Genomic DNA, 22,700 nt, shown 5'->3' with positions numbered 1-22,700 from the left:
AGGCTATCACAAAATCAGTTTTGCTCAAATGCTTATCTGTTTCTTGTAGACTTGGTAAATGAATCCTGAAGGACAGCGAGTGACTTTGCACAGAGGAATCTGCAGTAGCAAGACCCCTCAATAGGTAGCTGGCGTCCTAGAACTAGTCTAAAACTCAAGCTCTCTTTAAAATTTGGGACTGGACACTTGCAGTTCATTCAGAGCCTTCAGGTATTATCTCCCAAATGCATTGTTTTTGTGTACATGTAAATAGTGTGTGTAAAATGCTGAATTAACAAATCTTAATTCCGAAAATTAAAAAAAAAATATTTTAATGCTAAATATACAATTGATTGCCAGAATACACTGACTCATATACACACTTTTGCTTTTCCTTTTGACCCTAACTGGATATGCTTTTCGAAGCAGGGTGGTGTACCTCTGCTAAAGCTTTGACTACCGTGCCCCACAGCTGCAAACCACATCATTGTATCTCCATCACCACAATTGGCCCTCTGTCTTTGGGACAGAGATGTGTATTAAAAATAGGACGGTGCTGAAGAGAATCATAGAATAAAATGTCTTTTTTCCCCCCAGTGCAAGACATATGTATTTATAGTTTTGGGCAGATACAGGTTTTACGTTTCAGGACTTATTTGTATTCTAGATTTAAAGTAAAATGTATGGTGGCATGTACCTGAATTACCTAGCCTCACAATGCTTTACCCTAAATAAGTAACTGTCTTCACAATCACAGATCCCATCATGCCCAGCAATAGTACTGTCAGATATTATTATCCAAAAGATAGTCATCTCTTCATGGATTTTTACTTTTTGGTGATGTGTGTGTATGTGTAGTATTTTAGATCTGATTTAAATAGGGTATGGTCTTAAAAGTTCTTGTCAGCTGTAAAATTCTGTAAATAAATGTTTTTCATTTTGGAATGGGACTTAGATCATCTTGGCTCTTATTGATATTTTGGTTATGTTAAAATTTTTCTCTAGTGATAAGTATTGTGACCGCATAGGTTTTCTTAACCCTTTTCCTGTGTAGAAAAAAAGTGCAGCTTCTGTCAGCATTAATTTATGACAAAGGAAGCAAGAATATAAAATGGGGGAAAGATAGTCTATTCAATAGATAATATTGGGAAAACTGGACAGATATATGCAAAAAAAAAAAAAAAAAAAAAAAAAGAAACTGGACCACCTTCTTACACCACATGTAAGAATAAACTCAAAATGGATTAAACTCTTAATGTAAGACCCAAAACCATAAAACTCCTGTAAGAAAACATAGGCATTAAACTCTGACACTGCTCTTAGTAGTATTTTTTCTGATATATCTTCTTGGGCAAGAGAAACAAAAGAAAAAATAAATGAATGGGACTACATCAAAAAGTTTTTGCACAGCAAAGGAAACCATCAACAATGGAATATTACTCCACTATAAAAAATGAAATCTTACCATTTGCAATGACATGGATGGACTCAGAGGGCATTATGCTTAATGAAATAAGTCAGAGAAAGACAAACGCCATATGATTTCACTTATATGTGGAATCTAAATAACAAAATAAACAAACAAACAAAAATGGAAACAGACTCACAGATAAGAGAACAAACTGCTAATTGCCAGATGGAAGGGGGTAGAGGACTGGGCAAAAAGGTGAAGGGATTACGAAGTATAAATTGGCTGTTACAAAATAGTCACCGGGTGTGAAGTACAGTAGAGAGAATATAGTCAATAACACTGTAATAACTATGTATGGCGCCAGATGGGTACCAGACTAATCGGGGGATCACTTTGTAGATTATATAAATGTCTAAGCACTACGCTGTACATGTGAAGCTGATATAATACTGAATGGCAAATCTAATTGAAAAATAAAAATGAAAAAAGCAGAGACTGAGGGAGAACATAGTGAATGGATTAAAGGATAAAACCGCATGAATTTTGGCATCTGGCAGATTTCTCTTGCTGTGAATCCACTGACAAGTTATTATGTGTATTGGGGGAGAAGATGTTTTGTTTAATAATATAGGTAATTTATAAATACCCCATTCCAAATTTTTTTAATGTAATAAAGAAATATCAAAAACTGCTCATATAAATGTGTCACTTCTGTTTTTAAGTTTGAGATACAAGTTTTAAGGTTTTCAAACTTAAAAATATTTATTGAACTATAAATAGCTGCATCTAAAGACCAATCTTTAGATAGGTAACTCCTAATTTTGAACAATCTGTAAATCGGTTTTAAAAATAGACGCCCACTGTCTATTAGATTAGTTAACCAGTTAAAAAGGATTGTTTTAAGATGTAATATGTTCATAAAATTGTACTTCACTAGTCAAGAACCATGTGGAAGTTAAGTACCATGTTCACACTATGAATTCCTTTTCTAAATGTTTACTGTACTTGGATTCATCTGCATTCTGACAGAACACCTGTCAATAAAAACTGAGCCATATCTTAAGCCTATGTGTCACGAAACACCAGAAAAGAATTACTTTTTTAAAAGACAGAAATCCGACAGACGAGAATTTTTTAGAGAAAACAATAAAATTATTTTTTTCAAAGGAAGAATACCTGTTTGAATCTTGACTCTGTGAAGTTTGGATGTGAACTGATCGTTGACTGTGAACACGTGACCATTTTCAATCTCCTTCGACTTGGGCTCTTTCGTGAGAACCCGCTGGGTCGGCTTGCCGCAGGCCAGGGACTGCAGGGCTCGGACGAGCTCTCTTTCGGGGATATCTGTCTCCTGCTGAATTTCCTGAAATTTTTATCACACCGACATTATAATTAGACTTTTCGAAAGATTCAAGCAGATTAGTTAGTAAGTAGGTGAAGTTGATCAAGCAGTGATGTTTTCCATTAAGAAAACAATTTACAACAAAGAATTCTCTGACCATGACACTTCCCTGAAATCCCACTTATTTGAACAAACCAGAGAAAAGGTGATTCAAATGACAAAGTATAGAAAATACACACACTATTTTTGTTTCAGGAGATATAAGATCTAGTGTAAAAAGGTCATGCAGCAGGGAATACTAGGGACCTGCTTTAATATCCAGGTAAAAACAAAGTATTAACCAACATATGACTGCTAATTTTAGAAATGCTCTATGATCTTCCTTCCAAGTTTATCCGCACTACTCTTTCGCTTAGCAACATCTTCTGCAGAGAAGCAAAGTAGGGCTGAACTAAGGCCTTCTATCATAAAATCACAATTTATAACCCAACTTGATCATATTTACTGTCTTTATGACCAAATAAAAAAATTAAATATCTGGTAATTAATTCTAAATATAAAAAGCAATAAATATTTGGAAGTGCAGGTATTTTTCTACATGAGATGAATAAAATGCTGAAAAAAAGCCGTTTGACTCTTGAAAACACAGGATTGAACTGCACAGGTCCACTTATATGCAATTTTTTTCCCCAATAAGTCCAGTCAACCCTTTGTGTCTGCGGGTTTCACATCCACAGATTCAACCAACGGTGGCTGAAAAACAGTTATTTTTGAATTTCCTTCAAATCCAAGGATGCAAAGGGCCAACTACTGTAGAGTCAGAAGTTATACACCAATTTTCAAGTGGGGGCAGGTAAGTGTCGAGGACCGTAGCCCCAATCTGTTCAAGAGTCAAGTGTATAACTTTTAAATTCATCACTCTCTTCTTATGTCAGTGGGACACTAAGAGAACTGCACACGTGTATGATTTAGTCCCTACACATCTACGGGGATGTACGTGTGGAAAGCCTTTACGTTAGGATATACTGCTTTGATTTACTGTATAAAGCTGTTTCTCAAAAGCAGCACAGGAGCAGCAGGCGTGAAGGCAGCAAGTTTGGATTATGTAACTGACCTGGAGTCAGTCTCCCTTTCACAAGAGTCTGTGAGCAACAGTTTAGGTTCTTCTAAAGGTTTGTCGGGTTACGTGAGGATCGAGAGAAATGGGAATTTTGGGGATGAGGCACATTCTTCCTTTGCTTCAAATGATCTCTGGTCATGTCTACCTATTTTGGACATTTCAAATACTATAAATGTTAATCCCAGCAAGTTAAATAGGTGCTATTAATCATTAGAATGTTGATTATAATTACTATGTGCATACTAAAATTGAGTTATTTACTGTTTAATCATATTCAAAGAAATGAAAAAACATTCTTAGGTGAGAGTTTACAATTACACATCATTCCCAGAGGTAACTACAGTAATTCAATATATACCCTTCTATGACTTTCCCTATATATCTACATCTACATATATGGACACAAACACATACATACCGTACGTCCATGGACATGCCCATCTACACACGCGTATTAATGTTAAACGTAAATGGGGTCACATCACATGGTGGTCCTACTAATTTCCTGGAGATTCTCCAGGTTAGCATCAAGAGATCAAAGCTATGGAGAATTCCAAAGCACTGCTCCTATCACAACACGAAGGCAGACTGGGACTGTGGCCAGTTTTGTGATGGAGCATGCCTTTTTGTCTTTGAACACAAAAGCCAGGTTTCCCAAAGGAGATTTTAGAAATGTACTAGTTTCCTTAAAGTTATATATTATACTTGATAGATACCAACAAACTGCCTTTTGAGTTAACTATTTAACTTCACAACAATTTATGAGTACCTATTCTCTCTACCTTCAACACAGAATTTTCGTGTCGTCTGTCCATCTTTTGGGATAAAAATGGTTATCTTATTACTTTAACTTGTAATTCCATGACCTACAGAAGAAAAGCATTTTTTTTAATGTTAAAAGGATATTTATAACACTTCTGTGCTTTGTCTACTCATTTTCCTTTTCTTTTCAGTTGTTTGTTTTTGTATTGACTTATTCGTGTTCTTTGTATATTTAGTTTTCAATTGTTACATGTAAATAATTTTTTGTAGTCTTTTTATCTTTTCTTTATGATACCTTACCATATAGATGTCTTATTACTATTTATGTTGTTAAATCTGCCCTCTCCTTTGTGGTTTATGGAACAGGCTTGAAAAGAGGCCTTTTTCTTATCAAGCTTACCAAAATATTGTTTTCTTCTATTAATTTTATAGATTTGTACTTACATCTATTTGAAATTTGATTTTATATTTGATATGACATTTGGAACTAAGGTCCTCATACTACTCGCCCACCTTTCCCACAAATGAAGCAATTATTTTAATTGAGTTTGATAAGAATTGGCAAATTTATCATTTCTTAGACACTTCTATTTATATTATTGTTTCTGGACTCTTTATTTTCTTCAAATGAGCCATTTATCTGCACAGTTCAAACAATTTTTTAGATTAAAAGCATTGGGGTTACATTGGTTAATAAAATCAAGTAGGTTTCAAGTATAGACTTCAATAATATATCATATGTATATTGCATTGTGTGTTCACCACCCAAAGTTAAATTTCCTTCTGCCACCAAATATTTGACCCAACCCCTACTTACCCTCCCCGCCTCCTCCCCTTCCCTCTGGTAACTATTAATTCTACCATCTGATTGTCTGTCATGTCCATTTCTTTTAGTTTTATATCCCACGTATGAGTGAAATCATATGGTTCTCAACTTTTTCTGACTTAATTTGCTTATGTGATAATTTCAAGATCCATCCATGTTGTCTCAAATGCATTAATTCATTTTTTTCTTACGGCTGAGTAATACTTCATTGTATATATGGACCACATCTTCTTTATCCAGTCATCTACCGATGGGCACTTCGGCTGTTTCCATGTCTTGGCTACTGTGAACAATGCTGCTATGAACATCAAGGTGTATATACCTTTGTGGATGTTTTCAAGCTTCTTGGGGTAAATACCCAGAAGGAGGATTGCTGGGTCATATGGTGATTCTATTCTTAATTTTTTGAGGAACCTCTATACTGTTTTTCCATAGTGGCTGTACCGATTTACTTTCCCACTGGCAGTGTATGAGGGTTCCTTTTCCCCATAACCTCTCCAACACTTACTACTTTTCCTGTTGATTACAGACATTCTAACAGGTGTGAGGTGGTATCTCACTGTGGTTTTGATTTGTATTTCCCTAATAGCTAGTGAAGTTGAGCATCTTTTCATGTCTGCTGGCCATTTGAATGTCTTCTTGGGAGAAGTGCCTGTTCAGGCCCTCGTCCATTTTTTAATTGGATTTTCTGGCTTTTTTATTTTTGAGTTGTATGAGTTCTTTATATATTTTGGATATTAGGCCCTTATCGGAGGCATTCTTCTCTCATTCAGATGGTTGCCTCTTTGTCTTGTAGACAATTTCTTTGGCTGAGCAGAAGCTTTTTAGTTTGATGCAGTCTCATTCATTTTTTGCTTTTACTTCCCTTGCCTTTGAGGTCGAATTCACAAAATCCTCTCTAAGTCCAAAGTCCATGAGTTTAATGAGTACCTATGTTTTCTTCTATGCAATTTATTGTTTCAGGTCTTTTATTCAGGTCTTTGATCGATTTTGAGTTAATTCTGGTGTATGGTGAAAGAGAAAAGTCTAGTCTCATTCTTTTGCAGGTGGTTTTCCAATTTTCCCAGCATCATTTATAGAGGCGGCTTTCCTTTCTCCATTGTATGTTTTTGGCTTCTTTGTAGAAAATTATTTGCCCAGTTTAATTCTGGACGCTTGATTCTGTTCCGTGGGTCTGTGTGTCTGTTTTTCTGCCTATACCACTGTTTTGATTACTGACACTTTGTAGTATAAACTAATGTCAGGCAGAGTGATACCTCCAGCTGTGTTCTCTTCCTTCAGGACTGAAAATAATTTTAACTTTCAGGTTATGTTCTTAATATTAGGACAAAGTCCTTCCCCACTTACTGGGCTTTTCCACCCCAAATCCCCACCCCTTCAAAAAAAAGTTTTGCCTATTTTTGTGCATCTTGTTCAGATGAATTTTGGGATCAGCTTGTCACGTTTCATAGAAAACAAATCTTTTGCAAATTTTGACTGGAATTTCATTGAAGTTACAGGTGACTTCAAAAAAATAACTCCTTTATAACATGGAGCTTTCCCAGTTGGGTACATTTACCCTTTCGCATTCTTTTGCTTTTATTGCCTTTTGGTATGTCTTCCACTTTTCTTGTTGGAACAATTCCTAGGGAAATCATGATTCCTATTAAAATACCACTTTCTTCATGTCATTTTCTGATTAATTCTGATTTACAGAAAAGTTGATTTTTCAAATGGCCACTTTTCAGATAATGGTTTCTTAGTTGATTATCACAGTTGACAATCATACTGTCTACAAATTTTGTCAACTACTGATATTTAAAAATTCCATTCTTTTTTTTTTCTTCTTGTGTTAGAACCTGCAGAACAAGGCTGACTGGTAGCTGTAAAGGTTAGGTATCCTAACTTGTTCCTAACTTTAATGGGAAAGTGTCTAATATTTTACTAACTACTGTTTGCTCAGGTCTCTCATTAAACGCACGCTTATGACATTAAGGGCAGGCAATTCATTCTATTCTTAAGTAACTAAGAGTCCTTCACATTAGAGTTATTGGGGACTGACTTTTATCGAATGCTTCTGTACATCTGTAGAGATCATTGATTGATTTTATCCTTGAAGTGGTGTCTGGCATTGTAGCAAGTGTTAATTATATTATTATTAATATAAAATCTCACAACTAACTGCTAACAAATTCCTTCTTTGTATTCCAAGGAAAAACATTATTTGGAAACTGAATTATTCTTTTAATACTCTCTTGAATGTGACTTGTTAAAATTTCATTTAAGATTTGTGCATTTACGTTGAATAACCTATAACTTTCTTTCTCTTTTTTGTATTTTCCTGGGTCAATTTTAGTAATAAAGTTATGCCAGCCTCAGACATTTCCCAAGAGTACTATGTGTATTTTGCATTATGGGTTCAAATCACAATACAGACTTCTATTCAAAGAATATATAAAAAGAGGAAAAAGCCCCAGCATCCTGATTATTATGGATTAAATGTTTCACTACAAGTAAATGCCACCATTTGTAGGTAGGTTTCAAGATGGCCCACGATGATCCTGGTAAGTTTTAACCTTGCGTGGCCCCCTCACTGTAAAAGGAATGACTTGGATAACTAAGAAAATACAGAAGTGACAATAGGTACCTTCTGAGGCTTTGTCTTAAAGGCACTGCAGGTTCTGCTTGGGTGTCTAGGACTGACTGCTCTAGGGAAAGCTGGCCACTAGGATGCAAGGACAATAAACAGTCATGTGGAAAGGGCCATGTGGAGAGAAACTAAGACCTCTCACCAAGAGCCAAAGGAACCTGCCAGCCACGTGGAAGGAAGTATACACCAACAGCCTGGAAGTATATTTCCCGGCCCCCAACAAACGTTAGATGACTAAACCCCAGCAACCTCATGAGAGACTGAGCCACAATCACCCAATCGAGCCCTTCCTAAATCCCTAACCCCTAGAAACCACAAAAGATAAATTGTTGGCGGCCATTTTAAACCACTAAGTTTTAAGGTTTTTTGTGTAGCATTAAATAATGAATATACCATTACTGAACTAAAAGAAAGAATATTCAAAGATAAAAGATTAGCTTCCATGAAAATTATTAACTATCTCCTCTAACTTGTAGAGATGATTTCTGTAAAAGAGCTGGCTAATAAAACTTATGAAGTGGACTACAGTGAACATATGGTGTGAGGCAAGATGAACTTCACATGCCTTTTCCTTTCGCAACACCCCTGGTTCAAGACATGAGCAGTCAAAAGGCTATGGAGCCATAGGAGTAACATTCTACATATGCCATTTATGCTTGGGCTTCTGGTGTGTGACTTAGCTAAAATCTGAAATATGAGAGAAAATTTCCTACTTAATTTTACCTTCTGCCTAAGCACTGCTCATTAGCATCAATGATCTCAAGCTGGTTGGGAAAGAAAAGGCTTGAACCACTAACATTACTAGCAATTCCAATAATGGCTATAGAAAATGAATTTATGTTTTTGTTTATCCCATTGTTTTTGCCAGCTCTTTATAAAGGTGAACTCTGAAAACCAACTCTAGCAGTAGCTTATTTTGCTTAAAATATATTCCTCCATGAGAGCTGCAGAATAAAACATCCAAGCTGTTAGAGATAATTTAGTTGTATTTCTGCTTGAAAAGGCTTACAATGTTTGAGTAAGGTATTCATTACTTGCTTAATCAATATTCTTGGGACTCAATCACTAATAAGTTGTGCTTGAAAAACTAAGGCTATTCCTTCCCTATGACACATCTGGAAGAGCAAAACCTTTTGACTTAGCCACTGACCTAAAACGTTCAGGTTTCAAAACATTTCCTTGAGGAATATGACATAAAAATAGTCATCTCTTAAAAGATTCATTCTTTATCTTAAAATTTAAACTTAAGAATCACATAATCTTCATTTCAACTCCAACCTACCCATTTAAAAGGATAGGGAGAAAGAAAAAAGATAATAAAAATGTAAGCATATTAAAACAGTTACCTAAGGAAAAGAAAAGATGGTGGAAAAAGAAATCTGACACTATCAAGACGGTATAAAATTAGCGTAAGGACAGACACAGAAATCAATGAGACAAATCAGTCAGAAACAACCCACACATATATGGTCAAATGATTTCTTTAATAAACAGGCCAAGATAATTTAAAGGGAGAAGACTACTGCTTTCGACAAATGACGCTGGAATGAACAACTAAATCAGAGAGAGAGAGAGAGAGAGAGAGAGAGAGAGTGTGTGTGTGTGTGTGTGTGTTAACTCTGAATCCTTACCCCTAACCACACACACAAAAAAATTAACTTGATATTGATCATAGATCTAAATGTAAAAGCTAAAACTATAAAACACTTAATCTTGGGGTAACGAATAATTTCTTAAGACATCAAAAGCAACGCAGCACTAAGAAAAAAGGTAAGTGACAGACTTGTGAGAACACATTCACAGCACATAGATCTGACAAAGGATTTGTAAACAGAATTTATAAAGAGCTTTTAAACAGCTCAATAAAGATATGAACAGATACCTCACTAAATAAGACAAGTCATAAGTAGCATATGAACACATAAAAGATGCTCAACATCAAGGAAAGGCAAATTAATAATATAATAATAATTACACACCAGCTAAAATAGATAATATTAAAAAGACTGACAGTATTAAATTTTGGAGAGGATGTGCAGCACTGGAACACTCCACTGCTGGCAGTAATGTAAAATGGTGCAATCACTTTGGGACACGGTTTGGCAGTTTCTTAAAAAGTTAAACATATAACTTTATTCATAACAGCCTCAATCTGATAACAACTCAAATGTCCATCAACTGGTAAACAGATACAGAAAACGTAGTAGATCCATATAATAGAATATAGCTCACTAATAAAAAGTAATGAACTACTGAAACTATACGTGCAACAACATAGATGAATCTCAAAAATACTGTGCTACGTAAAAGAAGCTCCACAAAAGAGGTATGGATTAGATAACTGCATTTATATGAAATTCTAGAAAGACAAAACGAATCTATGCTGATATAAAGCAGATTACTGGTTGCCTGAGCGGAAGGGAATTGACTGCGAAAGACTGCAAAAATTTGGAGAGGGGCTAATATTCTATATATTGATTGTGATGGTAGTTACACAGGCGGGTACATCTGCTACAACTCATCAAACTGTGCACATTTTTAAATGGGATGTTTTATTATATAAAACATATTTATACTTTAATAAAGTTTATTAAAAAAACAAATAAAATGTGACCCATAAGTGTACAATGTTTATATAGTTCCATAGTCCAATTTTATGCTCTTTTCTCTAACAGTACTCAAAGATTACTCAAATCATCACCATCACCACCACCGCCGCCGCCGCCACCACCACCACCACCGCCATCACCATCATCATCACACCACCATCATCATCATCACCACCATCGTCACCATCCTCACTATCTTCCTCCTCCTCCTCTTCAAAAAATAACAACTCTTAACGGTTATTCAAGTAATAGGTGAGAATTAGAAACAACACAATTGGTTAAAATTTATATAACTAATGCATACCTCGAATGTGTATTTTTCTCTATTATTAAAGAGCATTAATATGGTCATCTGGAAAGTGGAAACTTGCAATATGTGCTTCCGTGTATTAGAGCCAGTTACTTGTGCCCCTCCAACACCAACTTCAGATCCATCTTCCTGTTTCATTTTTAAAAAGTATAAACAACACATAATTATCTTTTGATAACTTTAACATTATGTTTGAGAAATAAGCACTGCCATGCCCAACCCCTCCTTCAAAAAACTATATAATTTATTCTGATAGAAAATATTATTAAAAAATGTGTAATGTGTACATATGTGTGTATGTGCACAGTCTTTAGAACTGTCATTTTTAAAAAAATTGTGAATACTTTAACATATCTAAAAAATGAATCAAAAAATTCCTTACAATCACAACTAAAATTATTTTTTAACAATGGGATAATGAACATAAGACATCATTCCATTACACCACTCCTAGAAGTAGTAGTATTAGATTTCTTTTCGTGTGACTAATCACAGTAAGAGATCAAATAAGAGCACGGGATGGGGGTCGGGGAATCTCTGCCACTCTTTAAAGCCTGTTCCTGGCTCTATGATTTTAGAAGTACAAAGTAGAAATTTAAGTCTTCAATGATTAATATACGAATTATGTTTGTAAAACCTACACATGCTTAATAAAACTTCAAAAGATAACATTATTCAGGGAAAAAAAACCTCTCCATTAAAATAAAAACAAACAATAGCTAAAAGTTGAGTTCTTTGTATAGCTGACCTTCCCACTTACGTATGCCACAGTTTCAAACATTATTTACTAAACAAACGGTAAAGAACAGTTCCCATTTCAATTAAATATAAAAATTAGAATATATAGCCATTTCAACAATTTTTTTTAAAAAACTGGAGTTACAGTGATATCATATGAAATCAGTAATATTCTAATTAAAATACAGAATAAAACTGTTATTTGCTACCTAGATGACAACTTAAGCATTTTTCTTTAATGTTTTGCTAGAAGCTTTTTATTACTTTTCTGTTTTTAAGGAAAGTGGCCCTAATTTGAGTTATATTAATCAATGGAAGGTAAATTATTACTCTAAACCTCACGATTTGAGGTATAAAAAAACGATTACTCTTTAAAAACGAAGGCAATTCACTAGACTAGTGCTAATTTTTAAATGACTTTAGTAACATATTATACATATTACAAATCTCAAGTGTTAATGTGCCCAGTTTTGATCTGAAAGTAAGGATTACAGGAGACTGGCTTTGTCTATCCTCAAATCAATTTACATTTTATTATTTTAGGTGATACTGTTTCAAGTCTAATCTTATAAATAAAATGTGTAATTATCTTATTATTCATTTACTCCTTAAGGAAGGCTACTGGTTTAGTCTTTACAATGGAACTGAGGAACAAAAGTAAACAAATTAAAGCCAAAGTTCTCCCTTTTTTATTATCTGAAACTGGGAAATAAGAGAAACAATTTATCCAGGCCAATAAAAATCACAAATCAGTTCTATTGATTAATTTTAAGTTGCTAAATATAAATATGTTCAAACTGTCCATATTTACCTTTTTAACTGGTCCATAAAAGGTGGCATTGAGATCTGCAGAACCCATATGATGCTGGAGTGTGAGCTGTCGACCACTGTGTTTGGCTAAGTAAAACCTTGAGCAAATCAAACCAGATTTTAGAGACTCATATAAAATACATATTTGAAATAATAAGCTACAGGATAACAATCCTTAACAAACATATATGTAAAGGAGATGTGAAAAGATAAAGTAAATCTTAGGAAGTTCAGTATTTTTACAGAAGGGGAATGAAAAATAAAAACAAAACCAAAAAAAAGACGGAGGGGGGAGGAGAGGGAAGAGAGAGGGAGAGAGACAGAGAAAAAGACAGACCTAAGTAACTTAGCTAGATATTAAATGATAAAGGTAACATACTAAATAATTTCTACTGGCATTTTGCCCCTGCCTGCTGGTCAGCCACTGCTGCTCATAAGACCACCTTTCTCCAAGGTAACCCAGCAACCAATTCGTCATAGGCTAGTGGCAGCCATCAACAATAAACATATAGTCCTAACCATGCACTAATGCCGAAGAACATTAATAAAATGTTCCTCTGAAAAAGAGTTTACATGATGCATTCTTACGAATTAAAAGCATCAAGGATAAATTCTCCTTTTGAACATGAAGTAAAAAATGGAGTAAATTCAATCTCAATCAGGGATACTACTAATGCCCAAATTTATTTCAGTTTTGGACAATTATCTGTACTTAGAAATACAAAGTTTGATCTACGTTTACCTTCTGAATATCTCGAAAGCATGTCTCGGTGCTGGTGGGATGTTGCACTTTGGTGTGGCTGACTGAGTGGGCCAATATCCCGTTGTGAGCACCCGGACTGTGAGATCAACACCACCTAAAGATACCTGTGTATAGAAGAGAAAGAGATGTTTCCCTTAAATGAGCTAGGATTTGTTAGTCGTTCTGTACAGACACTGCTTTAGAGTCATCAAAGTAGTAGCTCCATGTCCAAGATCAAGCACATAAGATACTATGTTCTCAAAGGTAGACCCACTGGCGTTTTTCAAATTTTAACTGTCCTGGCAAATATTCTAAATGATTGCTTAGGATGTTTAATATTGACTAAAGAATAGTTCTTAGCACTGAACTAAGTATCACTGGTGTCATTGAGAAGTGCAATGTTTTGGCCTTTAAGCTTTTTTAAAAAAAATATTAAGGGGCTATGTAAGTACCATTTTAAAGAAAATTCTAGGATAATATCTTTCATCTCAGCTTTTAAGTATTTTACCAATTTAATGCACAAAACAAAATATTTCTATCCCATTCCCAAGTACACTGATCAAAATACTTTCGCATGCAGTTCACATTCTAACCACCTTTGCATAGGACACTGTAGGTCCAGTTCTACATAGTACATGCTCTATGAATATTTGAATAATGGATGACTGCCTCTAAAAAATATATGCTAGCATTCATGTCACAAGGAGATATTTTCTTTTTAAATAAATTAAAATTTTAAGAAAATAATAAAGCGCATCAACAGAAATTCTTAAGGGTGAAATATTATCTTTATTACTGATATTCACAAATGTTCTAAAACATTACTACATTTTTATTGAACCTTAATGAGATAGTGATATAGATTTTTAAAAGGAAGGGATGAATTTATAAATACTGTGAAGTATTCCACACTCGGATTTCTTCACAAATACCTACTAAACGATTACTCCATTTTAAGGAAGGTGCAACCAGAAATCTTAGCTGGTGCAGGAGAGAAAATAATAGCAGAGACTCTTGGATGATGAAAGACAGAGGACGCAGAACTGCTGGTTCATCTGTAAGTTGGTGGGGGAGGTGGTGGTGGTCACGACTTGATTCAATCCACTAAAGACAATAGTCTTTTATCTCCTCTCCCACACATGCACATATTTTGCTCCCTAATCTTCAATTCTTTTCTCAAAATGCCATTTTTTAAGAGGTCTTCCCTGACCGCTCTTTCTGGTTATAGATTTCCTCTGTATCTTCCATCACCAGCTAAGGTGCTAGGTGTTTACTTCTCTTCTTTATCATCTGTCTCCCAGGATAGAATGCAAGCTCCGTGATGGCAGGGATTTTTGCCTGTTCTGTTCTCTGCTGTATTCCCAGTGACTAAAACAATGCTTGGCACAGAAAGCACTTAATGAATTATTTGTTAAATGAAAAAGAAAAAAAAGAACCTCAAGGAACTATTTATTACTCTAGTGGTTTGCATCTTCTTTTCCTAACTATTTTAGTAATATTTTGAAGCCATTCAGCTTATATTGTGCAAGACAGGGGTAAGCAGAGAGACAAAGGTTCAGAGAAGTGACGACACATGATTTGATGATATAAAAAACAGAAATATGATAGCTGGTTGGTTTTCCTGCCCCATCCCCACTTTAAAAATAAAAATACAGGAAAAAATGGGCAAATACTTAAATTAGCTTCGCCATAATAAGAACTGTCTAAAATAAAGTATGCCACAAGTATTATTAGAACTGTAAGAAAGTATTTCTAAGACTAAATGGAAGAGCCATTCTCCTGGTACATTTCAACAGGCCAACCAAGTTACAGAGAATCACCTGCTTGAGGACTGGACAGATTTTAAAGGTGCTCGAAGATTTCAAAAAGCTCAAGATTTGTATTCATTACTCGGTCACTTTTCATCACATCTTTCTATTGTAGGTTAGGCACAGGAGGCTTAAGGCCCTTAGCATAAACAATTATATATATATAAAAAAGCCAGTAACTGCATGCAAATAATGCCCTTATAGTTAAGAGGAAGCTACAACTGGATTAGCAGATATATAACTGACACTAGCAGTTCAGTTATTTGATATATAGATGAAAACGCCCATTATAAAAGACTACATAAAAACAAAAATTAAGAATTTTACCCCAGTTGCCTGTAGATGTTGCCTGAATTCATCCATAGTTGTGTTTGAGATGCTCATATCCCTAAACATTCCTTCCAGTTTTGATGTGAACTGACATCCACATTCAGTCTGTGGAAGAAAACGACAAATACACACAAAATAAGTGACAAATTTTTCTATGAGAAAAATGTACAAAAAATAAACTCTTCCATGTTACTGCCACCATTTCTAAATCGTCCCAATAGTTGCTCCATGCCTGTGGGTACCAAACTTTAGTATGTTTAAGAATAACTCAAGGACTTTATTTTAAAACACAGATTCCAAGACTCTTTCGGAGACTCTAATAACCTCACTGTAGATAGGGACCAGAACGCTTGTGTTTTGAACAAGCAGCTCAGGTGATATAGATACAGGTGGTCAATGGACCACACGTTTGACAGAACTATACAGTAATATTCCATTTACTGTTCCCCTTGTACTAATCCTATCTAGATCTCCATGAATGTATCCTGCCATACCAAAAGAAATTCCGGCAAATTCTGAATGTCTCAGAACTTCAACAAATATAAGTATAGCCTGCTCAAAAAAAAAAAAAAAAAAAAAAAATCTAGCTTTATTTATAGAAATAAACATTTTAAATCAATTAGATATTCCACAATTACATGTTGCTGTTCAATCATGTGATAAATAGCGAGGTACATTCCATCTTATGCCTTACCTTTAACTTAGATATCATGTTTTTTTCTGAGTCATCAGAAACACTTTTATTTGTAAGAAGTCTTCTCGCCAAATGTTGTTTATAGTAACGTTCAAATACATCTTTTTCTTGCATAAACCTAAAAAGGACCATTGCCTTATCCAATATTGTTTCTACTTCTTGTTCTGTAAGCTGCAAAATCAATTAAAAATGATTTAATAATTACAAAATTTTAGTTCTATGAAAATCGCGCCATAGTTCATGTACAGTGTAAAAACGGGAGTGTTTGACGACAAACAGGAGTGCCTGGGTGAGCTGTGTCAGGAGGCGGCATCCGGTGCGAGAGCGTGCTTCCTACCCACGTGGCAGCAAGGCACAGCTCTCCCAGCCTATTCTCCTACAGCACTGCCCAGGGCCTCGGTGGAGTTCCAGACCCAGAGGGCAGCCACTGAAACGAAGCCATGAAGTGCTGCGAGGCTGGACTAAAGCATGACTGAGAACAGATGAAATAAAATTTTACTCACAAAAAGGAACCTCTGCATAATATTTAGGCAGGAACTTACATAGCCAAAAGATACTTTCATATGAGCTTATTCAAAATCCAAAATGTACAAATAGAAGGGTAATAATTTGTTGTAAATCAAAGTGCTTAAAAGGTCCCATGCCCTTATCTTTTTAATAAGGGCAAGATAAATACTGTGGCAGATTAAGCTTATATTAAAAAACAAGAAAGACTAAACAAATGTGCCTTTTCTATTGTGTCCTTGGTGATCTTCCTTTTGTTTGTTTCTTTGTTAGAGCTCCCTGTAAAACCTGTGGCCATTTGCTGCTTTGCCCTTTAGTCTCACAAATTCCAAGATTAAGTCAAAAAGACCAATTTATGTGTAATCACAACATGCTTAATTTGATTTTCTATGCTACAGTGAGTTTCTAGGATCCTAGATATATATAATAAAAGCTTGAAATTGAGCTCCAGAACATGCTTTTAAATTACTTTCTGATAGTTATTCTAGTTCATGGCTTCCAATTCTTGGCTTCCACGTAAACTCCAGAACTAGATGAGAGATCCAAGATTCTGTGCTAGGAACGAACAGCTGTTTTCTAGTTCCTTACAATCTCTATAGCATATCAAATCCTCACAGTCTAAAGACTGTTTAACAACCATCACTGTGTAGTTTTTGTTTTTGATGCTAATTACACATTAGGTGAAATGTCAAAGTACCTCTGGCCACTCACATGTCTTAAACAATCCTTTTCAAAGATCACAGCACACATTTAATAAGCACAGCAAAGGGCTATGTTTATTTTTATATCTATAAAATTCCCCAATTTCATATTTGATTTTCTCATTTGATATACAATTTTTTATCTGCAAATAAAATTTAATGAATTTTCAAATGCATTATACTTACCCCTTTTACTCCCTTTTTCAGCTTATCATCAATAAATAATGAGAGGTATTCAGGGGACCTGGAGTTGAGGTTGAGAAAATACTCGAAGTCACCCGCGATAGTTTGTTTAAAGAGCCGGTCATTGTTGAACGATTCCTGGAGGAAGCGGTCAAACCTACTCTTCAGATCCAATAAGCCCTTCCAAACAAAAACAGAGAAATTTAAGGTACACTGTAATTTTTCTATAAACAATACACACATGAATGTGTACGCTTATTTTAACTCTGCTGGTAATAAATGTGTGCATTTAGTGTTAAAATTTACAGATTCTGTATTATCATTTTCAAACCTATGTCTAAGCTGTTATGAAAAATGGCAGTGATGAGGGGAGTCCTTCTATCTTCCCTTCATGTGCTGTTCTACTGAAGAGGAACCTAAGCGCCTTCCCTGGTTCTCCCCACCCTCCTCTCTCTGGACTAAATGGGCAAGCCTGATAAAATCAGCTTTAAAGATGTACCAAAAAAGCCCATTACTTATATTAAAACATGAAAAATCTGGAACATAAAATATACTATTACTTGAAAGCAAAACATTTTGAAACAAAAAGTATTTAACACTTGGTTTGTTAACACACTAAGGTATGTGAACACTCAAGGCATACAAAAAAGTAGAAAGGATAACTTTTATTCCTGAGACTATTTAAACAAGGTCTTCGCCAAACAAATTAACAAATGAAAAGCAGCAACTGAGCCTGGCTCCCTGACACAGATATACATACTTGGAAAATTCTAAAATATTTTAGGATATCGGTTTGTCACTGGGACAATAAGATAAAGACAAAAGTACATAACACATGGCTTAGTAAAAGTGACCTTTGCAGCACTGTCAACATTACTTTGTCATACACTGAAAAGAGAATCCTCTGTATCAGTTTACCTGGATATAGTCAACGGGATTCTTTCCTTCACCTTCCTCAGAAACAAGGGCTTTGCCCTGCTCCCTCAAGTAGGAACTCATGCACTCACACATCGTTTTCAAACCATTTGGCACGCGACTAAACAACTTGTACATGCAAGCAAGGTCTGCAATCAGAAAGAACACACGAATCGACTACATTAAACATTAAGACAAAAATGTTCTGTAAATCTCTTCATGATGATTTGTGATATTTAAAGAAACTTATTTCTTCATTATAACCATTTGCGGACATGAAATCTAAAAAACCCAGCAAAATTAAAAAAAAAAATCAGCTAGTTCATGGTTATTATCGCAATTTATAAAATAATTTTACGATGAGATGCTTTGAAAGCATCAAAAAAATGTCTCAGCAATTTGAGTTTACATGAAGATGCCCAAACAGCATAGTAAAGCCACAAAAAATAAAAACCGCAGTTTTTGAGTTTCTGCATAATTTATCCCATAAAACAGCAGTTTCTAAATCAGGGAAATTTTTTTCTGTAAAGCACCAAACAGTAAATATTTTAGACTTGTGGACCACGTGGTCTCTGTTGCCACTCAATTTTGCCATTACAGCAATAAAAAAGCCACAGGTAATACATAAGTATGTGGGCATGACTGTGTTCCAATAAAACTTTATTTATGGAAACAGAAATCTAAAATTAATATAATTTCATATATAATGAAATATTACTTTTTTTGATTTTTTCCAACCACACTGGTGGTGGGCCATATTTGAGAAACAGGCTATAATTTGCCTACCCCAGTCTATATTTGTAATAGCAATTTAGATCCTAAAACTAAAGTTGTATATATTTAAAAAATACTTAGAAACAAATTTTCCAAAAAAAAAAAAAGGCTTCTAAAATTGGTTTTAATGACTTGCAAAACCAAATTTCATTTATAAATACGTTCTCATCAATAATATCTGTTCAAAGTAATCTACACACAACAAAGCTAATAATTTCTCACATTTGGCATAAATTACAACCAAATTTCCCATGTTAAAAACAAGTATTACAAATGCAACAGCAATTTATGGACATATGCTATAGTAAATCTGGAATATCAAATACCTCTAACAAGGCAGTTCTCAACTTATCTATTTTGTTACTATGTTGCCATAATTTTGCTTAATTATATGCTGTAATTTTGCTTATATGCTATAATTTACAATTGTATGTAAATTAACATTTCATTAATTTCACTGTATATAAATATATGGTACAGTGGAGAATGTGAAAGAATGAGAAATACTTGGCATTCAAAAATTAAATGTCATTATTTCTGCATACACTTACTAAAGCAATAAAATGAGACACCACTTGAAATTAATTTCATAGTAGTAACTGCACTGAATAACCAAGCCAATTAATTCATCCCCCATTTATTGTGGGAAAACCATTTCTTCACGTTCTAATTTACGAGACATTTGGCTTCATCATGGTGAAGCTGTGCTCGACCTATTCTCGACATACTGCTCAAGAGCAAGGCCTAGCAAAATTAGAACATTTCGCAATTAGGTTTCTAGAGGAAAAGTCAGGAAAACTGAAGCCAAGATTTTACAATATAGGATCACACATAGCTGCTTACCTGCTGAAAACATTAAGAGCTAAGTAGAGAACGATGGTAAGTAGCTATTCTGATATTTCTTCACTTGTGTACTTAATAAGCACTTGCCATGTGTGTCAGGCATACTGAATGCCTTTAGTGTGTCCCACAACTTCTCCGTCAAATGTTTCACAGCCCCTACTCTCCACTCCCCCGCCACACCAAGGCAGGCATGAAAGCATTAGCTCAATAGCTAAACAGCGCATTAGAAAATTTCTTGATTCTCATTTGGCTTATGTAGGGGAAAATGCTTTTTATGAAAAAGTCCGAATCTGCCAGGGACCATTTGGATCAGGGGTCATCAAACTGTATCCACGGACCAAACACAAATACACTGTCTGTTTTTGTACAACTCATGAACTGATAATGGTTTTCACACTTTTAAATTGAAAAAAAATCAAATGAAGTTTTATAAAAAGTCACGCTTACTCCTTTGTTATTATCTATGCCTACTTTCTCACTATTAGAGTAGGGATGGGTAGTTTACTATATGTCCCACGCACCTAAGATCTTTTCTATCTGCCTCTTTACAAAAAAAAGTTTGCTAACCCCTGACTTAGATCTTAGACATTCAGGAGTGGTGTTTTAAAATTTTATTTTATTATTAGTTTCAAGTATACGGTACATTGGTTAGATATTTATATAGTTTACAAACGATCCCCCTGATCGCTCTTTCTCTCCTCCGGCTCTCCACCTAGCCATTACGTTAATGCTGACTGCATTCCCTCTGCCATGCTCCCCATCCCCATGATCATCTATCAACTACTAATTTGTATTTCTTTAGCCGTTCACCCCTTTCTCCCAGCCCCCTAATCCTCCTCCCCTCTGGCCATGACCAGACTGTCCTCTATATTTGTGAGCCTGTTTTTGATTAGTTTGTTCTTTTTTGTTCTTTAGATTCCACATAAGTGAAATTATATGGTATTTATCTTTCTCTGACTTATTTAACTTAGCATAATAACCTGTAGGTCCATCCATGTCATTGCAAATGGTAGGATTTAAATGTTTTCTAATGGCTAATATTCCATTGCATATATGAATCATAACTTCTTTATCCGATCGTCTATTGATGGGTATTTAGGTTGCTTCCACATCTTGGCTATTGTGCTGCCATGAACACAGGGTTACATAGATCTTCACGAATTACTGTTTTGGCTTTCTTCGACTAAATATTCAGAAGTGTAACTGCTGAGTCAAAAGGTATGTTTTAGAAAACATGACAAACATACCTAAAACTGATTTTTTTTTTCCTTTGACAGAAAAGGCTTACTATAACGGTCTTTTAAAATAATCACTTTCTCTGGTTTAATAAAAACAACAAATTTCCATACAACTTTTCAGGAACTTGTCAAATGAATAGAAATATAACCATTTCAAAACACAGAGCAAGGATTCTATTAGTGGAAGCACTGAACAGCCTCTCTTCCCACCAGCCTTCCTTTCCCTTCTCTTCCATACTCCACTCTTTAAACTTACTCACTTAAAAAGGTTTTTTCGTCCCCTACCTAGGTCATGACCCCAATGGGCACTATGTATTTCTTTTGTTAAGTGGCTTGCTAAGACTTCACCTAAGAAGCAGAATAGCAAGAGTACCATGTTTATTTTTTAATACCACGTCAGTGATTTATAAAGTCATAATTTTAAAGTAAAACTTCAGAAATTAAGAATGAGGACAAAATGACTGTTCTTTCACTTATTTCATCTATGGTATCTGTCAGAAAATATTGTTTTCAAGAAAATAAAGTTAAAAAGCCAAAGTGAATAAATGCTATAGTTATTTCAAAATGTTTACTTTTATGCAATTTTCCTTTTTCTTTTTTTAGTCTATAACTTCAGAGTCCCCCAAAACAATCAACTAAATTATCTAAATATGTCAACATGGAAGACACCTAGTTTTGCTTTTCTGGAACCCTTATCATCACAATTAACTCCCACAAAAAAGTCTACAAAAATTTAAGATTGGAACTTCAGATTTTAAAAGAATCACAGAAACTAAAGGACAGTATGTGGGAATGGAAAGAGCCTAAACCCTCCAGTATATAAAATCAAAGTACAGGAATAGATGAGAAGCTTGTTGGCCTCATCAATATTATCTACATCTTCCAGATTAATGAAAACACAAAGTGAGGAGACTTTAAGATGAAAGATAGGAAAAAAGCTACAATTCCCTAGAAATACCTAATATCCTCATTAGTAAGTATCAAGCTTTACCATTAAATCCTGTCAAAGTAACAGGTGAAAAATTAATGATACACACAACTTTTTGAAAACTGACATCCATAATCTATTTTAATGACAGAAAAATAAAAATATTACTGAGAACTTGGTAGAGCTATAAGGATTTAATTTTTTTTTTCAATTGCTAACACTTACCTTCTGTCTTTCCATTTTTCAACATATGTACTAGCCCAGAATTCTCCATTTCTACTATAGTTTTCATGTGCTTAGAAATGAGTTCCCTCTCAACCACTTTTACAATTGGCTCTTCAGTTGATTTGTCAAGGCAGTGCATCACCCGTTCTATTTCTTCATTAATTCTAGCTTCTACTTTCTTTATATATACTGAAGCACTGTTTTCAGCTAAAAATTTCTGGCTTTCCATCTGCAAATAGGAAGCATGATTTTTTTTAAACATAGAAGCAAAATGTGTTT

The 22,700-nt window shown here is 34.7% G+C and overlaps 1 protein-coding gene across 2 annotated transcripts in view; it reads right to left on the bottom strand.

Moving 5' to 3' along the window:
• CUL3 (cullin 3) overlaps positions 1-22,700 on the bottom strand; it is a 71,926-nt gene that overhangs the window by 9,386 nt on the left and 39,840 nt on the right. For both annotated transcript variants that reach the window (XM_011364082.2, XM_011364083.2), the window contains exons 6-13: positions 18,417-18,562; positions 17,502-17,678; positions 16,111-16,281; positions 15,414-15,521; positions 13,279-13,403; positions 12,538-12,634; positions 10,983-11,117; positions 2,567-2,753 (exon numbers count right to left, since the gene is read on the bottom strand). In XM_011364082.2, the coding sequence (XP_011362384.1) occupies positions 2,567-2,753; positions 10,983-11,117; positions 12,538-12,634; positions 13,279-13,403; positions 15,414-15,521; positions 16,111-16,281; positions 17,502-17,678; positions 18,417-18,562 (1,146 nt within the window). The remainder of the gene's footprint in view (positions 1-2,566; positions 2,754-10,982; positions 11,118-12,537; positions 12,635-13,278; positions 13,404-15,413; positions 15,522-16,110; positions 16,282-17,501; positions 17,679-18,416; positions 18,563-22,700) is intronic.

This window comes from Pteropus vampyrus, unplaced genomic scaffold, assembly GCF_000151845.1.
Source record: "Pteropus vampyrus isolate Shadow unplaced genomic scaffold, Pvam_2.0 Scaffold93, whole genome shotgun sequence".
Taxonomy (NCBI): Eukaryota; Metazoa; Chordata; class Mammalia; order Chiroptera; family Pteropodidae; genus Pteropus; species Pteropus vampyrus.
The sequence above is the reverse complement of the archived record's forward strand: the minus strand, read 5'-3'. Positions and strand labels throughout refer to the sequence as shown.